This window comes from Rousettus aegyptiacus, unplaced genomic scaffold (genome assembly GCF_014176215.1).
Source record: "Rousettus aegyptiacus isolate mRouAeg1 unplaced genomic scaffold, mRouAeg1.p scaffold_m13_p_1, whole genome shotgun sequence".
In the NCBI taxonomy this organism is placed as follows: domain Eukaryota; kingdom Metazoa; phylum Chordata; class Mammalia; order Chiroptera; family Pteropodidae; genus Rousettus; species Rousettus aegyptiacus.
In genome coordinates this window covers 170,898,091-170,921,972 of record NW_023416284.1, presented here as the reverse complement: position 1 = coordinate 170,921,972, position 23,882 = coordinate 170,898,091, and the positions used below count along the sequence as shown (strand labels likewise).

General features: G+C 36.0%; 1 protein-coding gene and 1 non-coding gene across 19 annotated transcripts in view; both read left to right on the top strand.

The window, feature by feature from the left end:
- Window positions 1-23,653, top strand: part of SHPRH (SNF2 histone linker PHD RING helicase) — a 73,657-nt gene extending 50,004 nt beyond the window's left edge. For 15 of the 18 annotated variants that reach the window (XM_016160269.2, XM_016160265.2, XM_016160258.2 and 12 more), the window contains 6 exons: window positions 1,204-1,392; window positions 11,995-12,087; window positions 12,749-12,835; window positions 13,565-13,743; window positions 18,225-18,305; window positions 19,455-23,653. In XM_016160269.2, the coding sequence (XP_016015755.1) occupies window positions 1,204-1,392; window positions 11,995-12,087; window positions 12,749-12,835; window positions 13,565-13,743; window positions 18,225-18,305; window positions 19,455-19,551 (726 nt within the window). In that variant the 3' untranslated portion in view covers window positions 19,552-23,653. Of the gene's footprint in view, window positions 1-1,203; window positions 1,393-11,096; window positions 11,968-11,994; window positions 12,088-12,748; window positions 12,836-13,564; window positions 13,744-18,224; window positions 18,306-19,454 lie in introns of those variants that run through there. The other 3 variants (XR_001598895.2, XM_016160271.2, XM_016160270.2) reach the window with 3 other exon arrangements.
- Window positions 608-726, top strand: LOC118606695. Its single transcript, XR_004952577.1, has one exon. It is a non-coding gene; the product is annotated as a 5S ribosomal RNA (ribosomal RNA).
- Window positions 23,654-23,882: the final 229 nt, after the last annotated feature.

The following is a 23,882-nucleotide window of genomic DNA, read 5'->3' as shown; positions in this document are numbered from 1 at the left end:
AAGCTTCTACATACATCCTCTCTCCCCACTTTCCTCCCACCCTTACACAGTTTCTCTCAACAACTTTGTATGTAAAGCAAATATTTATTATCTCTATCTTGAAAGTAGGGCCAGAGGTTAGCCGACATGCTTAGTGCCACATATACTTACGCAGTGATTTTCATTAATTGGTCAGTGGAAACATGTTTTTAGAATAAACTATCTTCTTCATTAAAGATGCGTAATTTGGGGTATTGTTTCCAGTCACAAATTTGAGTCTGAATAATTTGGCTTTGTCGGTTTAACATGGTTATTTGGTAATTGTATAGAAATATAATACAGCACACATATATTTATGTAAGAAAGTATTACAAAGGTATAGTAACACAGCTCTTACTTAGCATTATTAATACCTGATAATATCAGGCTTTAAACTACTGCTGTGTGGCCTGGTTCCTAACAGGCCATGGTCCATGGCCCAGGGGTTGGGGATCTCTGTTCTGTGTAATAAATGCTTTAACATGTGAAAATTTAAATCTGTTTAATAAGTTGTATAGACTATATTGAGTATGATAATATCTCCAAATTACTGTTGTTCTTAGTCTCTGTATCATATAAGCTGTTAGAGGTCTACGGCCATGCCACCCCAAACGAGCCTGATCCCGTCTGACCTCGGAAGCTAAGCAGGGTCGGGCCTGGTTAGTACTTGGATGGGAGACCACCTAGGAAGACCAGGTGCTGTAGGCATAAAAAAACAAAAAGTAAGGGATTGTAAGATGACAAGGTCTTCGCAGTCTGTAACGTCAACCAAGGGTTGCCTCGCCTAAAAAAATAAAATCAGTAAAAAATAAATATATGCTGTTAGAGTGCTGAAGGAGTGATTTGCATTGTAGCTACATACTGAAATGAGAACACCAACCTCTTATAAAATGATGACTGACCATTATGGTCACTATTAGGGTAAGAAGAACTAATGACTATGAAAGCTTACTTTGTTTAGACTTTAAAAATAATTTAAAAGTACAACTCAGTTGTTATGACTTCAAAAATATTAATATCATGAAACATTTAGGAAGTAAAATTATGACTTCCTTCTTTTAACATATATGTAAACTGGAAGGCATCTTTTTTTTTTTTTTTTTTTTTAGGGTGACATGGCCATAGACTGGAAGGCATCTTTTATAGCATCTCGTTGAGGTGTATTCTATGCGTTTTCTTTTTCAGTGGGCAGTACTGACCTGTGGGCACTGTTTCTGTAATGAATGCATCTCAATAATAATCGAACAGTACAGTGTGGGGTCTCACAGAAGCTCCATTAAGTGTGCCATCTGCCGCCAGAACACATCTCACAAAGAAATCTCGTATGTCTTCACCTCAGAGAAGGCCAGCCAGGAAGAGGACATCCCTGTGAAGGTAAAAGTAGAAGTTAAGAACATAGAGAAGCCTAGTCAGAGCAATATAATAGGAATCAGTTTCTGGCAGTGAGAGCATCACAATCAGAACAGGCTGGCACAGTGAATTAGTAGAAAGCACTGTCGTGTGTCTGTGGATGCACTACCTGAAAGCCTCAGCTTTACTGGCTCCCCTTCCCTCGTGGAAGGGATACAGTCACGCTCACTGTGGCAAAAAGTAACGTATTAGAATTCCAGTTCCCTATTATTTTCTATTGTACTTCTGTCTACTACAAATAGAGCTCTGGTTAAATTAGAACTTTATTTAAAGAAAGCCTTTCCTCGTTCTTTCATTTAGCCTTTGATATCAGGATAAAAGGATGTGCCCAACCAAATTGAAGGAAAAAATAGTTGGTTATTGAAATTAGCGAAGACTGTCACAAGAAGGAGGTAGTGTGCTTTTAAGTGGCAGACACTGATATTTCAGGGTACAACCAAAATGTGGCTTTATTTTCCTAATTTTTCCCCATGCCCCATTCTTAATTTTAAGAAAGTGACTATCATTAGAAACTCGAACAGGATCTGTGGTTGGACTTTTTGCCTAACAGACATTTATTTAATGAGAAGCATTTACTAGACTTTTTTGTTCTCTATTTTCCTTAAACATACTTTTTTTTCCTAACCAAACTTAGACAAAGGACAAATTAGTGTATGAAAGTAGTAGGGAATATAAGCCAGCGCAGTAGCCAGAGAGGGTGGAACTGGCTCTTGAGTAAGGTGTGGTCGAATCTTTTTTTATTAATTTCTTCTCCTTTCTGGGTCCTTGACGTTCTTTTCTCATTTATGTTTAAGAATTATATTTCATGAGTAAAATTAACTACGGGTTGAAACTGTCATTTAGGCAGTTTCAGTTAGAATGTTGTTGGGATATTAGGCGGTTGTTAAGATGCCCCCCTCCTAGGAAAACTAGTTGAATTAAAGAATATCTAATTGCTGTTTTAATCCTAATGTTATTTGAGTGAAATCTGAAAATACCAGTCACAGTGCTCTACGGTGTGTTAAGATAAACAGAATCCCGAAGTTGAAATGAACTCTCATCCGTTCATTTATTCATTCTTTCTTTTCTTATATGTTTATTGGACACATACTGTGAACCAGGGAGTGTGCTTGGCAGATCCAACATAACTCATGAATAAAACATGATTGCTGCCCTTATGGATTTTGCAATTTACCAGTTGAGGAAGGAACCACAGACCTTAAGCAAATAATTAATGTATAATATTATGATAAGCTATACAAAAGAAAGTCAAACCTGGCTTCTCTAAGACAATGACAGTTAAGCAGGTATCTAAAGGATGGAGGGATGAGCCAACTTGGGGAAAGGGTAGATGTAATTTTTTAGGAGGTAGCTGCCAGACAGGAAACAAAAACAAAATCAGTATGTAGAAAGGTCTGAGACAAGAAGAAATTCAAATGAAATTGTAGCTGTAGTATAGAAAACACGAAGGAGGATGGTGTGAATTGAGTGTGGAAACCAAAGAAGGGCCAGATGTTGAAAAGGACCATCTAAAGATTTAAGAACTTTCTTTTCCTATAAACAGCCATTAAATGTTTTAAGTAGAGAACTATTATGATCATATTTGGATTTTTAGAAGATCCCTCTTGCTGCATTGTGGAATAAGGATTAGCAGGAATATAAAAGAATAGAGTAGGAAAAATTTGGAGAGACCAGTTTAGGAGGCAGTAGATCATGATGGTGGCTTTAATTAGGTTGGTGGCAGTGAAAATGGAAAGAAGTGGATATATCGAAGAGATAGAGTAAATTTGATTAGTAAGAGAATGTTGGAGGGGTTGATGAAGGAGACATCATAGGTGACGCTCTGGTTTCTAATGTGAAAGATCAAGGAGGTAATGGCACAGTTGCTGATATAAAGTGTTTAGAAGAGAAGCACATTTAGCATTAGCATACTATATTTGAATTGCCTAAGACGTCCAAGTGGAACTATCCAGCAAAGTGTTAACATGTGGTGCTGGAGATATAAAATCAGAGTCATTGGCATAAATGATCTTTGAAGCCGTAAGAGTGAAGGAGATTTTCTAAGGAAAGAAACAGGAATTAGCTTTAGATCAGGGCGTACAGAGCTCCATAGCTTTCTAAAGGTGAATTAAAAGGAAAAGAGCTAAAAAGGGATACCAGGAAGGAGCACCTAGAGACCTAGGCAGTCCAGGGGAGTAGGCTATCAGCAGAGGCCACAGAAAACTGCCTCAATAAGGAGGCAGTTATTAGTACTATCTACTGATGCCTCAACTATAGTATAGACCTATTTGGGAATGAGGAGCGAACCAGAAGTGAATAAGCAGGGAGAGAAAATGCCCAAATCTTTCATAAAGTTAGTTGTGAAGTAGAAGAGTTGTAACCAGGAGATAAGCAGTACAGAAAGACTTTGTGCTGTTTTCTTTTTCTTTTTTTTTTTTAGAGTTATTTTAAGATAAAAGATTCTTGAACATGTTTAATGTCTAGTAAAGAAGTATGGATTGTAGGTATAGGAGAGAGAAAGGATAACCTATGTTTCTTGAAAGGACAGAGGGAGGGTGTTGATGTATAGAGAGAAAGTAGAGATTTCATTAAAATTAACAGGTGTAAGTTGGGCTATCAAGCAAACAAGCTATAGGGTAGGTGTCCTTATCAGAGAATAGATCTTAGTCTTTTTCATAGAGGAGAGGTATTCTGTACTCCAGGTATGACTGTACAGGTGTGTTAACTCAAGTGAGGTAGAAAAGTTTCTAGAAGCTGAAGTGGCGAGACCCGAATATTGAATGTTGGCCACATGGACAGGATGTATTATCTAGAGTTGGTTATACTCTGTCCTAATAACCACACAAAGAACTGCTTCCTTCTCAGTCCTCTCTGCCCTTTTTCTCACTCCTGTAGTTTCTCTCTCCCTTTCCTTCCCATAAAGATAGTCTTTCTTAGCCCTTTCTTCTTTTCTATCCCTTCCTCTGGCAGGCATGCCAAGAGCCACAGATGGCATTCATGGCTAAGAAGGGCTGCTGACTCTTAGATGAAAGCATTCACAGTACAGGGAACAAGCAGAAGGAAGAACTGCTGTGTCAGGCTTCCTGCGGTGAGGTTTAGGAAGTGATTGCTCTAGCTACCAGTAAACAGCACAGCCTCTATGAAACTGAGTCATTGAGCCTGTCAAACCCAAACACCTGTTTATTCTATGGCAGCTTTTCTAGGTACCCAGGAGAGGGATTAGGGCAGTTACATTTGTTGTCCTCTTTGGGACAAGGGGTATCAGTGTACAGATGTGTGCATTATGCTCTGACTTTTGCCTGTCTGTCTTGGGTATTGATGAACACATGAATTTATTGAAGCATCTTGTAAAAAATTATAAGATTACAGAATTTACTAGAGTTAATTCCTCTTTTGTCATAGATATGCATATATATTTATATTTCCTTTTTTATTAAATACATGACTACCTATAATGCAAGCAAGTGTTTTTTTTAATTTTTAATTAAATGTATTGGGGCAACATTGGTTAAAACAATTATATAATTTTCAGGTGTACATTATCATTTGACATCTGTATATTCTATTGTGTGTTTACCACCCAAAGTCCAGTTTCCTTCGGCTACCACATATTTGATCCCCTTTACCCACTTCACCCTGCCCCTAAACCCTATATTTGACTCCCTTTACCCCATCGATATCCTCCTCCTCCCCCACCCCACTAGTAACCACTAGCATATAGTCCTCTGGTAACCACTAGCCTATAGTCCATGTCCGTGAGTCTCTGTTTGTCCTGCTCATCTGTTGCTTTTAGGTTTATATCCCACATGTAAGTGATATCATGTGATTTTCAACTTTGGCTTATTTCGCTTAGCATGATTATCTCGAGGTCCCTCCATGTTATCTCAAATGACAGTGTTTCATCTCTTCTTATGGCTGAGTATTATTCCATTGTATATATGTACCATAGTTTCTTTAGCCAATCACCTATCATAGGACACTGGTTGCTTCCATGTCTGGCCACTATGAATAATGCTAGTATGAACATCTTTTTGGATATGAGTTTTCAAGTCTTTGGGGTAAATACGCACCCAGCAGTGGGATTGCTGGATCATATGGTAGATCCATTCTTAGTTTTTTGAGGAACCCCCATACTGTTTTCCATGGGGGCTGTACCAGTTTAATGCAAGCAAGTTTTATCCCTCGTGCACATCCTCACCTTCTTGCTGCCTTTACTTTTGCCTCTCTCTGCGTGTTCTGACACCATTTGTGCCACTTCTGCCTTCTGGTGCCTGTCCCCTTTCCTTACTCCTGTCACATTTCTGCCCTGCTGTGTGCCACCTCCTAGACGCACCTGCTTATTTTCTCACACTCTTACTCCGCTCCTCCAACTATCTAAAACTCTCCCACTAAATGTTCACATTATCTGTATTGGAGTTCAGGGAGTGATCAATATAAAAAAGATGGCTCTATGTGAATAATGAAGGCATTATTTTGAAATTTTGTAAATATTAGTTCAAACTATAAACTAGGGCTTTTTGTTTTCTTTTATTGTTGATGATCAAATTCTTGATCTTTATTAAGCAAGCCTAAGAAGTAATTTTTTTTATTTCATTAAATTGTTTGTATTATCTGAAATGTTTATTTCACTCTAAGCAGTTACGACTCTCAGACACAGCTAACAATGTAATACACATAGTGCTTGCTCTGTATAGCTGATTTTGGATATAAGGTATTTGGAGAACAGAAAAATAGTATTAAATAACATAAAATATTTTTTTCTATTGTTATTTCACAATGTAGTAATTCTCTTGGTTGACCATAGAAATAAAACAAATACTGAAATGACAGTGTTCCTTTTAGTGAGATGCATTTAAGCCGAAGACTGTATCTACCCTCATGGCAGTGTGACAGTATTCCTAAATGACCCTTGGAACCTACTGGGCATTTCTCAAAGTAAACAAAATTCCCCTTGCAAGTTCTGACAACTGCCAGGCATTTTGGACGGTGAAGTAGGCCTCTTGGCAGAACATATGCCCCACGTGGCATGTTCCCTGTGTCCTAAGTTTGGCTAGGTTTCATACAAAGCATTTTTGTCAGTGGAAACCCTGACCCTTTAATGGACAAAGTTCTTATGTCATAAGAAGTTTCTATCCAGGAGGAAAAATACTACATGGGTATAGCCACGGCCAAACAGCTTCCTTCCTATCCATCCCACACACACACATACAATGTTTCATCGTCTCAAACTTTTGAGTGTCTATTAGTTAACTGGCCAGCTTTTTAAAATGAAGATTTATTTCAGGCCTCATTCTCATAAATTTTTATTCTTTAGAACTGAGATCTGATCTAGGAATCTGTAAATCAATTAATAAAAGTGATTTTTTATGCAATATTCTTTGTAGAGGAAAAATATACTGTATTTCTGCATTCAAACTCCCAGAGAAGCCTAGAAATACCATAGAAATACCATATGTCAAATTCTATGTGTGCAATCCTGTCGCTTCCTTTTTTCTTTCTTTTTTCTTTTGTTCACTTGATTCAAAGTCTGTTTTATACTTAAAATAAACATCTATTGGAAAGTTATGGCCTAGTTTAGAGTTAGCATAAAATAATTTTGTAAATATAATCTCATCTAAATATTTTTATATAAGATACTTATACATGAACATTAACTGGTCAATTTAGAATGCAATTACGTATTTTCATTATAAATGTCATGAGTAAATATAATAATTGCAAAAAAAAATATTCACTAGCCAAATTAGCACGTGTAATTCTAAACTGTTAGTCTAGTGTTGAAGTTATCAATAGCTTTCAATAAATTAAACATGCAATGGTGACTTCTAAGATATAAACCATGAATTCTTTATGAAATTACCTTTATGAAGAACTTATACTTTGTGGAGTATAAACTCCATTAAAATGTGGCAAGTACATTATTCTTGAAGTGGAGACTTTATTTTATTCACTGCTGTATCCTCAGTATCTAAAATAATGCCTGGCATGTAACAGGTACTCAGTAAATGGATGGATGGATGGCTGGATGGACTGATGGATGGATGGATAAACAGTTGAATAGTATTACATATAATATCCCTAAAAGCCTTCGAGTCCAAATAAAACTTTTATTTTTTTTTCAATTGCTAACTTATCTCCGAAGTAATTATAAAAAGTATTGAAAAGAACAGGATAATATTTTGGTGGCTTTGTGCACTTGTCATATTTCTCACAGCCTAGGTAGATTACCCGTTGAACTTTATTCAAGTAACATGTGAATGCTTAAAGAACCAAGCACTTGCCCCAGGCATTTGCTTGAAAAATATTTCTACTTCATGAGACCGATCATACAAGCTGCATAACTGCACTAAGCTGTGTCTGTCACTACCAACGTGAGTTTTTAGCGTGGTGAACAGGTGCAGACAGAAATAAAACAACGTTAACTGGTCTTAGCTGACACTACTAATGGACAGCACAGGCATGGTGAAAGAGTTAGCTCTACTTCAAAAAGAAAAGTCCAGAATAGAAGTAATGAAAGTTATAAAATACCAAGACAGGAAATGACTTCCTCTATACTGAACAATAGTAGGAAACATTCAAGTTATTTGCAAGTTACAAACCACCAAGGAAACTTAAAGAAAAATCTGCTACCTGTCACCAAGTTATAATCTAGATGGTCATATTACTGATTAGAGAGCATAATCCTCTTTTAGGAGAAGGGAGGGAAAGCCAAGTTGTGTAAATTTGCCTTCTTTAAAGTGGTGTTGTTCAGTGAGATGAATCTTCAAAATATCTCTAATCTCAAGACTTTTGATTCTTACAGTATCATTAAAAGATTGCAAAAATCAATCCAAGTAATAATTGGAAGATTAAAATATTACGTGTGCTGTTTCAGATGTGATTGTGCCACCTCTGACAAAGCTGAAACTCACTATCTGTGGCAGATACCACAGATAGGCATCCCCTTGCCCTCAGAGTGGTAAGAGCCATCGTAGCAGCATGCAGCAATCACTATGGCAATGACATAAATCAGCAGACCATTTCACTTGTGATAAACACAATCCCGATTGTTTGATTGAGGTAATAAGTTTTAAAAGTCCCAGACTCACAGGATTCCCACACATTCCCCTAAAACCTCATTCATCTATAAGAAATAAGGTTAGACAAAAAGTATAATATTCATTTTTAATAGAAGTCGTTTACAAAAGCACACAATAGAAAGTAATGGTCCCTTCCATTATTCTGTCTTTGCCTTGCCAAGTAATTTCTATTTTTAGTTATAGATATTATCCATATGATCTTCAGTAATACACATAAATTTTGTTTTTTGAAATACTTACTTTAGACAGTATATGTTGACTCCTCACTTTAAATACAAAGAAATTACTGCATCTATTTATCTTTCAATCTTTCCCCTCCACATTCTGATTTGTGTTATGGTGTTATATTTATATTATAATTTTTAAACGTTCACATTTTGTTACCTAATTATAGACATGTCTTCCATATCTAGAGAAAAATCAGTAAATGATATATACAATATTATAATATAATGTTCACTATAGAACCCTATGAGGTTTGCTGACTTTATTAACCTCCCCTATAGCTTCTGATAGGTAGGTAGAAAAAAATCAGATTTGATTGACTGAATGAGATGATACCACCCTCCGCTTGATGGTTTATTTTAAGACTAGTTCCAGTGATTTTATTATACAATACCTAACATAAAATCCACCTAGAGTCTGCTCTGTGTTAGATCAAAGTCTCTGTCTTCCGTGACTGCTCTCATCTAAGTCTCTCTAGCTTTTGTAAATGGAAATGCTGAAGATTAATTACAAGATTTTATTATTATTGTTGATTATTCTGAGTGAACAAAAATATGTTGAAAATTTTAAATTGTATTCTAATCCCCTTTTATTTTTATTTTGTTTATTCATTTATTCTACTCAGTCATGCTTAAGATTGAGAAGACTGAATGTAAATATTAATTTGTTTGCATTAAATAAACTGACTGCATGTATAGTATTTACAAATCACCATGCTAGGCTCTAGGTGATATAAAAGTAAATGCCATTTGATCCTTGTTTTCAAACACTATATTGACTGATGAGTGGCTCTGAACTATGATATGTCATATGATATCATACTAGATAGAACAATGGCAGGGCAGTTAATTGAAAAAAAGCTCTTCTTCTTCAAATAAAATTCCTCATCTTTCCCTTATGAAAGACAAACTTAAATACTGAACAGAAAAATCTAATAAAATAGTAAAGTTGAGGAGTACTTAGTTTTTAAATCCAGATGTAATTCATCAAGCATTTATGAGTTACTATAACTCTGTATTAATATAGCACTTTTGCTATGTTGCATTTAAAAGATTTAAATGTGAACTACCAACAGAGAGGTAGGAAAATATTTACAACATAAATTTAACATGTACAGTATATAAGAGATCCTACAAATAAAAGATAACCCGAGTTTTTTTTAATTAGCAAAGGATATGAATAAACAGTTCACAAAGAGGAATTCTAGGCCAACAAATGATATTCAATCTCACTCCCAGGAAAATGCAAACTGAATGAAAATTTGGTTCTTCATTTCATCTATCAGATTGGCAAAAAATTAAATTTTAACAAGCGTGCACATATTATTAATTTACCTGTTGATAGGTAAAAGTTCTCGCATGTTAGAGGGCAGTTTGATAGGGAATCTGCCAAAATCCAAATCTCTAAAAAGTTTCTTTAACCTTTTACCAACAATTCTACTTTGATGAGCCTAGCCAACAAAAATATGTGCACATGTTCCCAAAGCTGAGGCATAGTTCCTGAAGTATTATTTGTTATAGCAAAAAGGAATGAAATCAGTCTAAATCTATATTATAAGAAATATTTAATAGATTGTTGTTCTCTGAATATCATGCTTCCATTGAAGTGAGGTAAATATAAAGGTCCTACATGAAAAGATTGCTAAGATACAATGTTAAATGAAAGGTCACATTATAAAATATTTGTGGTTTGTGTGTGCATTTTATGTAGACTTCTAAAATGCATAAGATCTAACAGGATAAATGCCATATTTTTAGTGGTGTTTAAAGAGGGTAAGGTATCCAAAAAAAAAGCTTAAAATTTTAATCTGTAGATTTCTATTAGCTTAGTTGTCCAATAAACATATATTGCTTTTTTTGTAATTTTTGAAAAATTATCAAAAACGTGCTTGTGATATATCTAGTAAATAAGACAGAAACCAGAACTTTGTCTAACTTTTATTCGGTTTTTCTACAGTTTTGCTTGTCTGTGTTGCCTTTTGAGATGAGTGAGCCTTTGTTGTATGTATCATTTTTATTTAACAATAAATTATGATTCTTATTAAGGTAGACTCATAGAGGGAGTGAATTTTTAACATAGTACCTCAAAGCAACCTTTTTAATGACAATTTATGATCAATTTATGATCTTTGGTCTTGGAGAAACTGCCTAACGCATCGGTCTAACATAAGGATTATGCATTTATTGGCTTTGTTTTCAAATTGTTCAGGGTGTGCATGCACAAACCAAGAGTGACAGACCTTTGTGGGACACTTCTTCCTTCATTGTTCGCATTCTCAGTAGCCATTTTCTCCATTTGGAAGAAAAGGGTATTAAAGTTGTCTCACTGCCCATGTAGGTTCTGCCAAGCAGATTTTTACACTTCCTTATTATTCTTCTTTCATAGCAGGAAGTAGCTGGACTGGGACCAGATGGTTCAGAACTGCAGCATTTGGAAGGGATCATTGAGAGCTACCACTGAACTGGCCAGACATCGATAAAAGGGAATGTTCTGGTCTTTTCTGTCATAGAGTTAGCACTGCAGTTTGGAATGTTGCTTATAAAAGATTATTCTCTTTTCTTTGTAACTTTTTATAAGGAACAGCTTAATAAATAGCAGGCTTACAGTTATGCTTGTGTTTCATTTGGATATCTTTTTGAAAATGAGACCTTGCAAGGACCTTCCTCAACGGAGGCTATAAAAACACTTGCTTTATTTCTTCATTCTCTTATCTCTCCATTTTTTTTCTCATCTTCATACTCTTATGATAGAAATGGCTCTGCAAAAGCACCTTTTAAGTGTTTGTCTAGCTTTGTATAAATCTGCGCAGTCCAAGTGAATGTCATTTGTGCCTCTGTCATTATCCTATGTGATGCCATTGAAAGAAAGGATTCTTCATGGATTGGGTTCTTTGCTGTTTGCTTAAGTTGAAATTTTGATTCATTGTACTCTTGATGTTTCCAGTGCCATAATATCTGAAGTGAAGAGTGTTTTTGAATATAATTCTGCTTACCTAAAGTAACAAAATTTTTTAACTACAAACATAACCACTTAACTAAAAAATCTTACTTTCAAAGGCCTGTCACTCTGTGAGTAGGGTATGCTTTTGCATTCAGTTCTCTTAGGGTGTAAATTCCATTACTTCTTCCATTTGAGGCTAAAGAAAATTTCCAGCAAATATAAATAAAAGATAAATATGCAACTGTCATATAGTTTGATAATAAAAGTGTTTATGTTGATTTCCCATGCCATTATTAACTAAATTTTATTTGGTAGTAATGTGTTTTCTTCTTTGGATTCAAAGGGCAGCCATTCTACAAAAGTGGAAGCTGTGGTCAGAACTCTGATGAGAATCCAGCTCAGAGATCCAGGGGCTAAAGCACTCGTTTTCTCAACGGTATAGTCAGTGTTGTTATCCTCAATAGTAATGCAGACTGACATTCTGTCTCTAATAAGTTTATTAGAACTAATTTTGTTTGCCATAATAAAATTATGAGAATTTTGAGAACTAATTTCGTTTGTCATAATACAAGTAAGATTTAGAATTACTGATAGATTTTTCCATGTCAGATTTTTTTTTCCATGTCCACAGGATAGAATTATTTTTAGAGAAATTGGATGTTTCACAAGACAAGTTTTTTAAGCTACATTTCATGTTTTCATATTAGTTTTACCTAGGGATTTTCTTAGGTTTATATTATTGAGTAAAAATTACCAGTTTTCATTTTTGAAAGATAAGTAAGCATATTCATTAAGCCCTCCATTATTTATTTTCTATCAGTTATGTTTATCTTAATTCGGTTCTCAAAGATGCTTTTTTGTTTTTGTTTTTGTTTTTTTTGCCCTATCTTTAACCAGCATTTGATTTAAAAAAAGAAAAAAACACAAAAAAGAACTACTGTTTCAAGAATAATATTGATGGTACTTCATGTAAAGGTTTTGGTTTGGTGTTTACTTAATTCTGAGATAGAAAAGTTATTTTGATTTAGTTTGTTTTCAAATTCTCTTCGTATGAAAGCTATATATAAATATTTTCTTATTGTTTTATGTGTTCTTAGTGGCAAGATGTATTAGATATTATTTCAAAAGCCCTCACTGACAACAACATGAAATTTGCGCAGATCAGTCGTGTTAAGACATTTCAGGTATGTCAAGATCTTATTCATGTTTTTTGAAGTGGATTCAAATTGAAAATGAAACTTCTGTTAACTAGCTTACTTGCATTTATAGGCTTGTATCTTGATTACTTATAAAATTAAAATTGAAAAGCAAAGTAGAAAAACTTCCTATTTTCTTCCTATTCAGTTAAACCCCTAGCAAGAATCTTCTGAACTTGAGGTTCATTTCTTTAATATAACAAAACATGGCCTTTGCTATACCTTTTGAAGGGGCAGGGATCTCCTTCCCTGGGATTATGTACTAAAAACCTTACATCAGGCAAAACTGCATCTGGTCAAATTGTCCTTACTTCACACACTCCACACAATGCTAGGTAGACACTCGAAGAGACAAACACACAAAGAAAGACCAAGTGAGAATTGAGCAGATTCATGTCTCTTATCTCATACTCAGTCTAGCACATTCTTCTCTTTCTTTTTCCCTCTAAGCTCATGTAGTTGAATTTGCATACATCACATATCTGTATCTTGTGATCCCACTATGTATTATAGAGAACAAGTGAGCTTATGGGACACTTTTCCTTATAAAGTCAAGCAACAAGTTTATATTTTCTGAAATTGGTAATTTTACATTTTCTTAGCTATCACATTTCACAATGATGTGGATACCGTTCGGTATATTAAACGTGAGCTATAAAATGCTGCTCTGATTTTTAACTGATCCAGCTAAAATTTAAATGTACCTTTCTTTTTTAGGAGAACCTTTCAGCATTTAAACATGACCCCCAAATCAATATTTTGCTGCTGCCCCTGCACACAGGTTCTAATGGACTAACTATCATTGAAGCAACTCATGTTCTCTTGGTGGAGCCCATACTGAACCCTGCCCATGAGCTCCAGGCCATAGGAAGGGTGCACCGAATCGGACAAACAAAGTAAGTGCTTGAGTGACCGTCAGTCACATCGCTTCAGCTTTCTAAGATCCAACTCACTGGTTAAACTCTTCATTTATGTTCATCGTAACCTACTTACTTTTAATTTCTTCCTTATTTATTAAATTTTCAAGCATTCACATATAACCAAAAGACATTTCGAGAGATTTCCAACCCACTCTCCAAGAAACAAAGCCCCAGATTCTCCGTCCTTCACAAACTACCCTTATCACTTCATCAAAAGTTTCTTTAAATACTTAAGACAACTGCAGAGTTAAAGGCATCCATCGTAAATTTGAGAAGAATTGATTATTTTTGTCATTTCAGGTAATGTGCATTAAAAGAAGGTATATGTCATGCATACCAAACACAAATACTTGCTTTTTAAATTCTTCCCCTTAGGGAAAATAGACCCCCACCCCTGCCGCCCCGACCAAGTCCACTCCAAGAAATAATTAATTTAGTTTAAGGCGCAGAGCAAACTTAATAGTGAATATTGTATAGTATGTATTATTTTTATTCAAATATCACAATGGACCATTATCCTATGTGAGGCCTCTCAGATGTATAATCTGGATATCACATGCTTTTTTAAAAAAATGCATTCATATTAAGCACTCAAATAAATATTGATTGAGCTGTTCACACAGCCAAGGAGAGTTCCGGGTTCAGAAACACAGAGGGGATAAACAATATTTCTAAGCACTGTAAGAAGTTTGCACTTGCCAGAGTTTTAAATAAGGAGAGGAATGGCAGGAAGTGAGGTCTGTGCCATACTCAGAAATAGGGACTGCTGTATAAGCGTAGTTAAGAGAACAAATGGTAACTTTTAATTTTGAGCAACAAAGAAACATGTTCATCTAACAAAACCCTTAGCAAAATATGACAAAGTAATATAATTGTAATAAATGCAAGCTTATTCTAAAGTACTGCCAAGTAGCCTTTAAAATGCACTTAAGTCTTATTTGGTGTGTTGGGTGGGTGTGTGTGTTTAGTTTTGTCTTATATTTTTAAACACTGACTTGCTGTCTTACCAGTGTTTTCTAAAGCATGCACTGGACTTTTCTTAGTGTAAGGCTGCAAGTCTAAAAAGGCCATTTTTACCACTCGACAGTCCTACTGTGCTTCCCTCATAAATACATTATTCTGCTTTCTGATGAGATTATCAAATCTTCTGCATCCTCCTCCCTACTGACACTGATCTTGCCTCATACAGAGAAAACAGATACAATCAGATTAGAAGTACCTCTTCTTTACATCACCAACTTGAACAAGTCTGTCTGTATTGATATCTACATCATTCAGTAGAATTTTACTGAGCACCTTCTGTTTGCCAGGCACTAATCTAGGTACTTGAGATACCCTCATAGAGCTTAAATTCTAATGGTAAGAGGTTGGTCGAGAGGCAGATGGATGGTAAAAAATAAAGGTAATAAGTAGTGTCAGGAGCTGGAAAAGTAGAGCATGATGAGGATTAGAGTACTGGCGGCTGGGCAGGAAGGTATGGCTGGTCTTAATGGTGAAGGTAACATCTGAACAGAGTTGAGAAATGAGATAAACAGGGCCATGTAGATACATTAGGCAGACAGTGCACTCAGTGCAAAGTCCATAAGTCAGAAGTATGCCTGGTGTGTCTAAGGTGTAGCAAGGAGCCAGAGTTGCTGAATTAGAGCAAAGAGGAGGGAAATAGGAGATGAAGTCAGAGAGCTTGGCTGGGAGGGGGAGGGGTATTATATAGGGCCGAGGAAGCTGTTGGAAGGCTTTGAGCAGAGGAGTGACATGATGATCTAACTAAGTGTTGAAAGACTCATTCTGAGTGCTCTGCTTCGGCCTGAGGGGAAGGGAAGCAAGGGAGAGCATAAGCAGGGAGGCTACTTAGGAGGCTATCGCAGTAATTCCAACAAGAGTTGAAGGTGACCTGGACCATGTTAACCGCAGTGGAAATGTTGAGAGTAGTCAGGTTCAGGATTTATTTCGAAGGTAGAGCCAATAGTATTTGTAGACAGACTGGATGTGGCATGTAAGAGTCAAGGTTAGCACCACAGATTTTGGCCTAGACAACTGGAAGGATGAAGTAGCTTTCAATTGGGCTGGGGAAGACCACAAGGTAGAGCAGATTTAGTGAGAGAATAAAACCTTATTTTAGATATAAGTTTGAGATTTTATTAGACATCCAAATGAATATTTCTGTTGGATTTAGAAGTCTGGGAATCAGGAGTAAAACCTGGGCTAGAGAGATACATTTGGAAGTCAGCAGCACATATTGGTGTTTTTAAGTCATGAGACTTAAAAATGAGATTACCTACAGAGTGAGTGTAGATGAAGAGGAAGGACTAAACTTTAGACCACACCAAAGTTAAAAGCTCTGGGAGAAGAGGAAGAACCAGCACAGGGGACAGGTAAAGATCAAATAATGCATTAGGAGGGAAACCAGAAGAGAGAAGTGTCCTAGGAGCCAAGTAAAGAGTGTAAGTCAGAGGAGGATATGATCAGCTGTGTCGCGTACTCTCCAAATGTCATGGAGTCGTTAGAATCGACCATTAGACTTAGCAACATGGAAATCAAAACCAGTTTGGGTGCAGTGCTGGAGGAAATGGCCTGATGTGAGTGTGGGAGAGAATAGGGTTTTATTTATTTATTAACAAACACTTATATGACAGAGAGAGGTTAAGTGACCTGTCTGAGGTCGCATGGCTAGTAAACGTAGTGGCAGGTTTCAGACAGCCATTCTGCCTCCACAGTTCACACTTTTAACCACAATGTGCTGCTGCCTGTAGATAGTTGGTAGGACAAGTATTTTTGACTTTTGTTGCAAAGAACCCAGAAAAGGTAGAGAATGGGATCAAAATAGTTTTTTTTTTTTTCATATGGGAGAAATAATAGAATGATTCATTAGAGACAGAAAAACTAAAGCAAGAGAGTGGGGAAAACGCTGGAACAAAGTCCTTGAGCAGACAGGAGGTCTCACAGTCAGTGTGGAGACTGGTTTTAGGTAGGAGCATGGATAGTTCATCATACTAATAGGTGGGAAGGCACAGTACATTCCTTACCTTTTATTACAGTGAAAGTGTCCCTGTTCTTTCAAAAGCCAGCCATTTCACTTGTCCTACATCCCATCTATTCTCATATTTTATATTTTCAAGGATGTTCCTCTTGTAATATGTCACCACATAAATATATCTTAATTTTTTCTATCTTAAGAAGAAAAATCATTCCCCTGCTGTCCGCCTTCCCGCCACTTCCTTACCTTCCGAGCTCAGCCTTCCTGGTTGGGTGTTCACTGTGCCACCGAAATGAGGCCCAGAGTGATGTTAATGATCTACTTCTTAACATGGTCCCCGAACATTCTTGTTCCTCTCTCTGTCATCTCTAGATGAGCTTATCCAGTCCCAGAGCTTTAAGCAGCATTTATATGTGGGTGACTCTGAAACGAATGTCCCCCAGCCCAGACATGTCCCCTTCACTCCTGTCCCAGATGCATACATCCACTTCTACCTCTACACCTGTATCTATGGACTCTACACTTCCTTCGGGTTCTTATCTAATAGAAAACTCAATATTACCATGGGTAACATAAACTATTCCTACTGCGTCCCACCCATACCACCGTGCCCCATCTTATAATGTGGCACTGTCATCCATGGTTCCTTAGTCCAGAAATCTAGGACTTGTCCATATTTCTCCTTTCATACTTCACATCTGAACTGTTATTTAAGTCTTGTCAGCTCTGCCTCTAAAAGATATTTCAGATTTACTGACTGCTTACTGTCTTCGCCGATACGACCACAGTACAACCCGACCCTCTTACCTGGCCCACTGCAGAACATCTTAACTGGCTGCCAAGTCTCTTTTTCTGCCTAACAACCCTTCCTCCACAAGGCAGCCGAAGGATTTGCTAAAGTATCATCAAGTATAACTCAAATCACATAGAAAACCCACTCATGGCTTCCCATTATAACCGCAGCATAATCCAAATTCCTGCCATGTCCTCCAAGACCCTCCTGTCTACTCCAGGATCTGACCCGTACCCACCTCTCCAATCTCACTCACTTCTCTGCCCCTCATTTGCAGTGTGCAGCTGCCATGCTAGCCTTCTTTCTGCTTCTCGAACATTTTAAGCTTGTGCCAAGTGTGTTCTCTTCCTTTTGAACTTTGCATTTATTTACTATTTTTTTTTGTTTGGATGCTTTTCACATTCCTCCTTCATCAGCCATGTTTTAACTAATGTACTGGCCTCCTTCTGGCAATATGTGTACCTGAAAATATCTTAATTGTTTATATGTTCGTTGTATGTCTCTCCTCATTAAAATGGTAGCTCACTGAGATTAAACAGTTTATTTTATTCTCAGCTGGACTGCCGCCCTCCCTGGGTTAGCACCTGCCAAGGTGGATACCAACAGAATGATAAATATTAACATATGATAAATGGTTTGTTTTCATTTGGTTTAATGTGTTTTTAAACTTATAATTGTTGTATTTTCTAGACCTACTATTGTACACAGATTCTTAATTAAAGCAACAATAGAAGAAAGAATGCAAGCAATGCTGAAGACTGCCGAAAGGAGGTGGGTAACAATTCCTGCAAGTCAGTGGGGAAGTTCTCCCGTTTACGTAAGGGCGTGTGTTTTGAACTTTTCACTTTGATGACCATTCATGCAACCAAAAGATAAAAGTGCAAATGCTTTTTAAAAGCAAGGTGTGACATTCTGCCTGTCCAAAATTTTCTAATGAACGCACTGGACATTCTATATTTGACTTAATTTATTAGTAGGGATTGTAATGTATAAAAATATTTAAACTATCCTTCATTTCTTTGGCACTTTGGATTACTTTTTAAATGAAGTCTATCTTAATGCCCAACAAAAACCTTAGTCTGATACCTGTAAAACAAAATTTACAGTGTTGCTTCATACATTGTTCATGTATGTTAGTCACACGCAAATAAGAAGATCTGGACTTAAACTCAGCTGGCAATTGTGTTCATTCCAATAGCAGAACAAAAGCAAAAAGAACAAAACAGCCTTAATTTTAAAAAGTCAACTTTAGAATCATCAAACTTCCTAATATTTATTCCATAATTTTCTTTAAAGTCATTTGAAAATGTAAACGAATGCCTTACTACATCCTTTGAGAGAGGTACGATTGGCAGATACTCACAGTAGAGAGGATTTCCTTAGAAGGGATTGCTTCTTCAGGAGCCTTTGCATGGAGAGCAAAGAAGCAATTTGAAACTAGAAATTGTCTTCTATTGGTGATTTATGGGAAGGAAAAAGGTTACCACAGTTTTTTGCCTCAAACATGATGGCTTTTGTTGTTGATGTTGTTGAACAGAATTCAGCATAGTATTTAAGCTGCCACAGCAGTTAGAAGAGCTGTTGAAATGCTCTTGAAACAAATGAATTTTGGATAGCAAGAAGGTAATTTATAAGGTGAGAGCCTCAGTAGCAGTTGGCAGGGCTTTTGTTTCTTTGTTTTATTAATCGTTTAGAGAAAAAACATTTTATGACTAAGCCTGAAAATAGTGTTTGCAGGTCCTCACTGATTTTAACGAGGTGCAACAATGATCCCATCGCCTACTTTCTTCTGGGAGTTTCTTAAGGCTCAGTTACAAAAACGTAGGGGCTAGAACTTAAGACTACAACAATATGAAGACAAATTTAATCATTAATTCCTTGGGGTTTCTTTCCGACTCTGCTCACTTGGAAAATCCTCAGTCATACAAACTCCTCTGCGAAGCATTCAGAGGCCTCCGTCTGGACCGTGGCCGATCTGGCAGATCTGTTTACCAAAGAAACTGAAGAACTTGAATGAACTACACTCAATTCAGTCTGCAAATTTCGATGTATTTCAAAACTTTCATAGCTTGTAAGAGCAAAGTTGTAAGTAAAATATCCAGTAGATGTCAGTACATGCTATTCATAGCTGAATGAATTTATTACTTTTTTAGTTGTACAGCGTCTTAGTAGTTATTGAGTCCTTTTAAATATACTGTTTCCAAAAGATCTATGAAGATTTTTAATTTTTCACTCCTAATAAAATATTTATTTTTGTTCCACAGAATATCTATATCTGAGGGAATTAAGAGAGGTAATATGTACTTTTCTTTTGATAAGATCAGTCTTAAAGAGTCGGAATAAGAGAAAGTATGCTAACCTAGTTTTATATGACCTGGTATGTTCAGACAACGTGAATCTCATTTTTGGAAGGGCCTCCAGGATCTTTAGTACATGATTCACCAGTTTTTGGTAGTAATATCTTAGGTTGATGATGAATTATATTATCTCCTAGTTATTTGAGAAGGTTTAGACTGTAACTACGTACATAGTAACTTAGCAGTAATACAACTCCTAACAATAAATTAATATTACACAATTATTTTTTTCTGTATCTTGCTATGAAAAATTGAAACGCTGAACACTTTTCATGTTTCCATTACATGTTAAGTAGTGTCAGCGGAAGCAGTTAACTTTAAATAGTGTTAAATGTGTTAATGTTTACCTTAAAATTATCTAAACTGGTTTATCTATCTTTAATTTTTTCTTGTCATTGTTTTTACATGTTTCAAGATGGATGTATCTGTAAATATTGCAATTTTTATAATTTTAGTTTTTATCATAATATGGAAATGTGGAAAGGTTTTTTAATCACTGTTGTACTGATGTCTTGCATTCTTTTCATTTCCCTTGTTCTTGTGTAACTACACTTTGAACCACTAACGTCTAAATTTATGATAGAGTTTGTTATTTTATTTCACTAACACTTCTCTCAAGGATTACTATTTCATCTTTGGAGTGAGAGAATATCATATTTACATAAGCTGATAATTACAAGTGATAATAACCTAGCCTTTCTTCTTCTGTGAAGAATTAATGGACTCTGGAATTGCTAACTAAGGAGTAGCTTGTTGTATCCTAGCTATTTGATGCAATACAAATGTTGTTTTATTTTCTTCGAGCCTTCAAAGTTTTAAATGACCCTCAGGACTCATTAGCTTCTACTTAGCTACCCAGAAAACTGTAATAGAAATACCCCCTGGATCACAGTTGTCCGAGAGGCTTTGGTGCTTAGTTAAGGTGCATTTTCCCACTCGAGGTTTGACATAATTCAGCTGAAGAAAACACACACATTTTTGGTGCTTATTCTTCAGTTGAAGGGAGATATGCATTGATTCTTTTATAGGAAATTAAATAGAACTATTATTTTTGTAGCTCTTTACATATTGTAAAGAGCTTTCCTGTACATTCACGTATTTAATTTGCCCAACAATCCTGTGACATTGATATAATTAATATCATTCCTGTTTTATAGGTAGAGAACCGAGGTTCAGAAATATTGAAAAACATACCTAGGACACGTAGCAAGTTAAGCAGTGGGGCGCAGGTCCTGCACCTCCAGATCTCGTGTTCTTGCTCTAACTCATCTGTCATGCTGAGATTCAGAAGGCTCGTGTTTATAATTTAATGATGAGCATTTTTCAGTCTTTCTGTTTGTTTCCTAGTATTCCTTTTCGAGCAAAAGTTTAGGGAAAACAATTTGATATGCTTCAATTTTGTAAAAAATATATATATACACACAGACATATATAAATATATCTATAGTAGAAGAAAAACTCTTATTTATTTCTGTAAGATATCATCAATTGAATAAATATTTTAGTGGAAGTTGAAATTTGGGGATTTATTTAATTTGAGTTGTAGAACATACGGCATGGTTTTTTTTTGGTTTGTTTGTTTGTTTGTTTGTTCATTTTGGTCTCTCAGCGGAAGGTATCAAAATCATTTATACCCCAGACCCTACATTTTATAGACATTTGCTATTCAAAACAGTTGTGACACTTCCTCCAAATAATTGTTCCAAACAAGTACAGCTCTAACCCCCACATCTTGGCTGCAAACAAAGGAATTTTTGTTTCCTCCTATCATTTTATTTTCTCTGAAATATCACTGTGCTTATAAATAGTTGCTCTTAAAATGGGTGCTATACTAATGAACAGTGAAAAAACGAGATCATTTCAGTCCTTGGAGAGCTCGGACGTGGTTGGACGTGGGGAAGCTTTCTCTGCTCAGTGATTCAGGTGAGCTTCTAGGACTGAAAAGACTTATTTATATACAGTGTAAAATACTTGTACCTGATTCCATAATCTTTCGCTTTCTACTCAGATAGCTTGACTGTGTTTAGTGCAGCTTTGACTTTTCTCTTTGTATGTGCTCTCAGCAGAAGGATCCATGCATTTAATTTTAGGAATTGGTCCCTTTCATATTGCATTAATAACAGTAAACCAAAAACTCTTGACATGATCATTCAGCATGTAAACCACAGATACTTTATAATGAATTACTAAGCCTCACGGTAGTTTTCAAAATATCCAGGAACTGAATTTAGAAATGCAAGATTAATCATCAACTCAAGCTACCCTTTGAAGTGGGAAAAGTAAGAAATTATGTCTTTTAAATCTTCTTCTGCCCTCATCTATTAATTCTCCCAAGATTTAGTGTTCTAGAGTCCTTTGTGTTTATTAAACCATAGGATAACCTTTGAGAAATGCAAAAATCACCTATGCTCAGTGACCTCAGGTTTAGCTAAATTGAATAAAAAATGTCTTTCAGTTTTTCTAGAATTTAAACAAAATCCCATAATAACATGCCATTTCATAATTTTTAACTGGCATGCCAATATAAAAATGGAATGTCATTAAAACAGTACAGTATAAGCAATACATCTTAAGCCAGGCTGCTCTGATAAAGGAAATATAATCAATAATGTTTCTTCAAAGTATTATCAATTCTATTTTATAAAGTTGTGTAAGATTTCTGAGAATTTCCGTGTGCTCTGTAACATTTTGAAGCCCACGTGGATGCTATGGCATGTGAGGGTAGAATACGAAGCACTTGCCTCCCTTCAGCAGGAGGACTGTGTGAGTAATCGATAACCCCAGAGGGGACGCGAGTCTCACAATAGGTATGTGGTGTACAAATAGCGTCATATGTAGAAAGTAGCTCGAGAACTTGGCAGGGACCTAAACTGCCGTCTCGAGCCTTCCCTTGCCTTCAGTCAGTGTTTCAGGGGCTGACCCTAGTCTTTGAAGGTCTCTCTCACGCCATCCCTTGGATTCTATTTCATTACTTAATATCAGTGATTCTCCAGGCCGATTTTGTTGATTGAAACTGACTTTGTTATATTGAAACCAAATAAATCTCTTGTACTACAGCTCATGCTTTTTTCTTGCAAAATAGAAACAAAATGTAACCACCATTATCTGTGTATTGATCGTTTATTCAGGTGACTTATTATTAAATTGTTCAGAAACTTTCTATCAAATATTCTTTTTTTTAAGGGTCTTCCTTCTCAAACCCTTGTGGTGTCTTTATCTCCTGGAAGCCTGCTCTTCTGCTCCACACCCCCGGTAGAACGGTTTTGTCCAAGGGCATATTTTTGACATGTAGGTTTTTTTCAGATCTGTGAATAGCGTCGCTTATAATACTGATCACGGAGCCCTCCAGTGCCTTACAGAGCAAACGTCTGTGCCCAAATTTCCTTAGAAATTGAGCATCTCCTCACTTTATTAATAATTTACTTAGGATAGATCTACTGAGATTACCTGTGTTTATTTTCTTTCAAGACCGTTTAGTTTATATTTACCACATTTCTAATTCCATACTCAGACCTATAAATAAAGGCATCTTGCACTCCTGTTTCTCAGTTTCCAATAATCAAATCCAGTTGTTTTTCCAGATTTTTTGTAAAAATTTCAGTTGACTTAAGATGAGAGCATTACTGCCTGTTGATCGTGTTAAATGCAAACCTATGGTAAATGCAAACCTATGTTTTAAAAGGAAATATGTTTTAGTGCCTGACCTTGGCTTTATTGTATAGAGTGTTTGTAAATGATTAGCTATTAAACTGTTAAGCATCATCATGGAATGTTGTGTCTACTTAAAACTTCCTCAGTTCTTTTCATTTTTTAAATCTCAGATTGATAATCAGGTCACTGCTTGTATTATGCAGGTAACCATTTCTACCCTGCACTCACGTTCAGCTTCCTAGAAATGCTCCAAAAAATACTTACGTAGCACTTCTGTCTTCCTATGAAGTTGACAATGACTCAATGGCAGACATCTAATTTATTCAGTGAGATGTTTTTA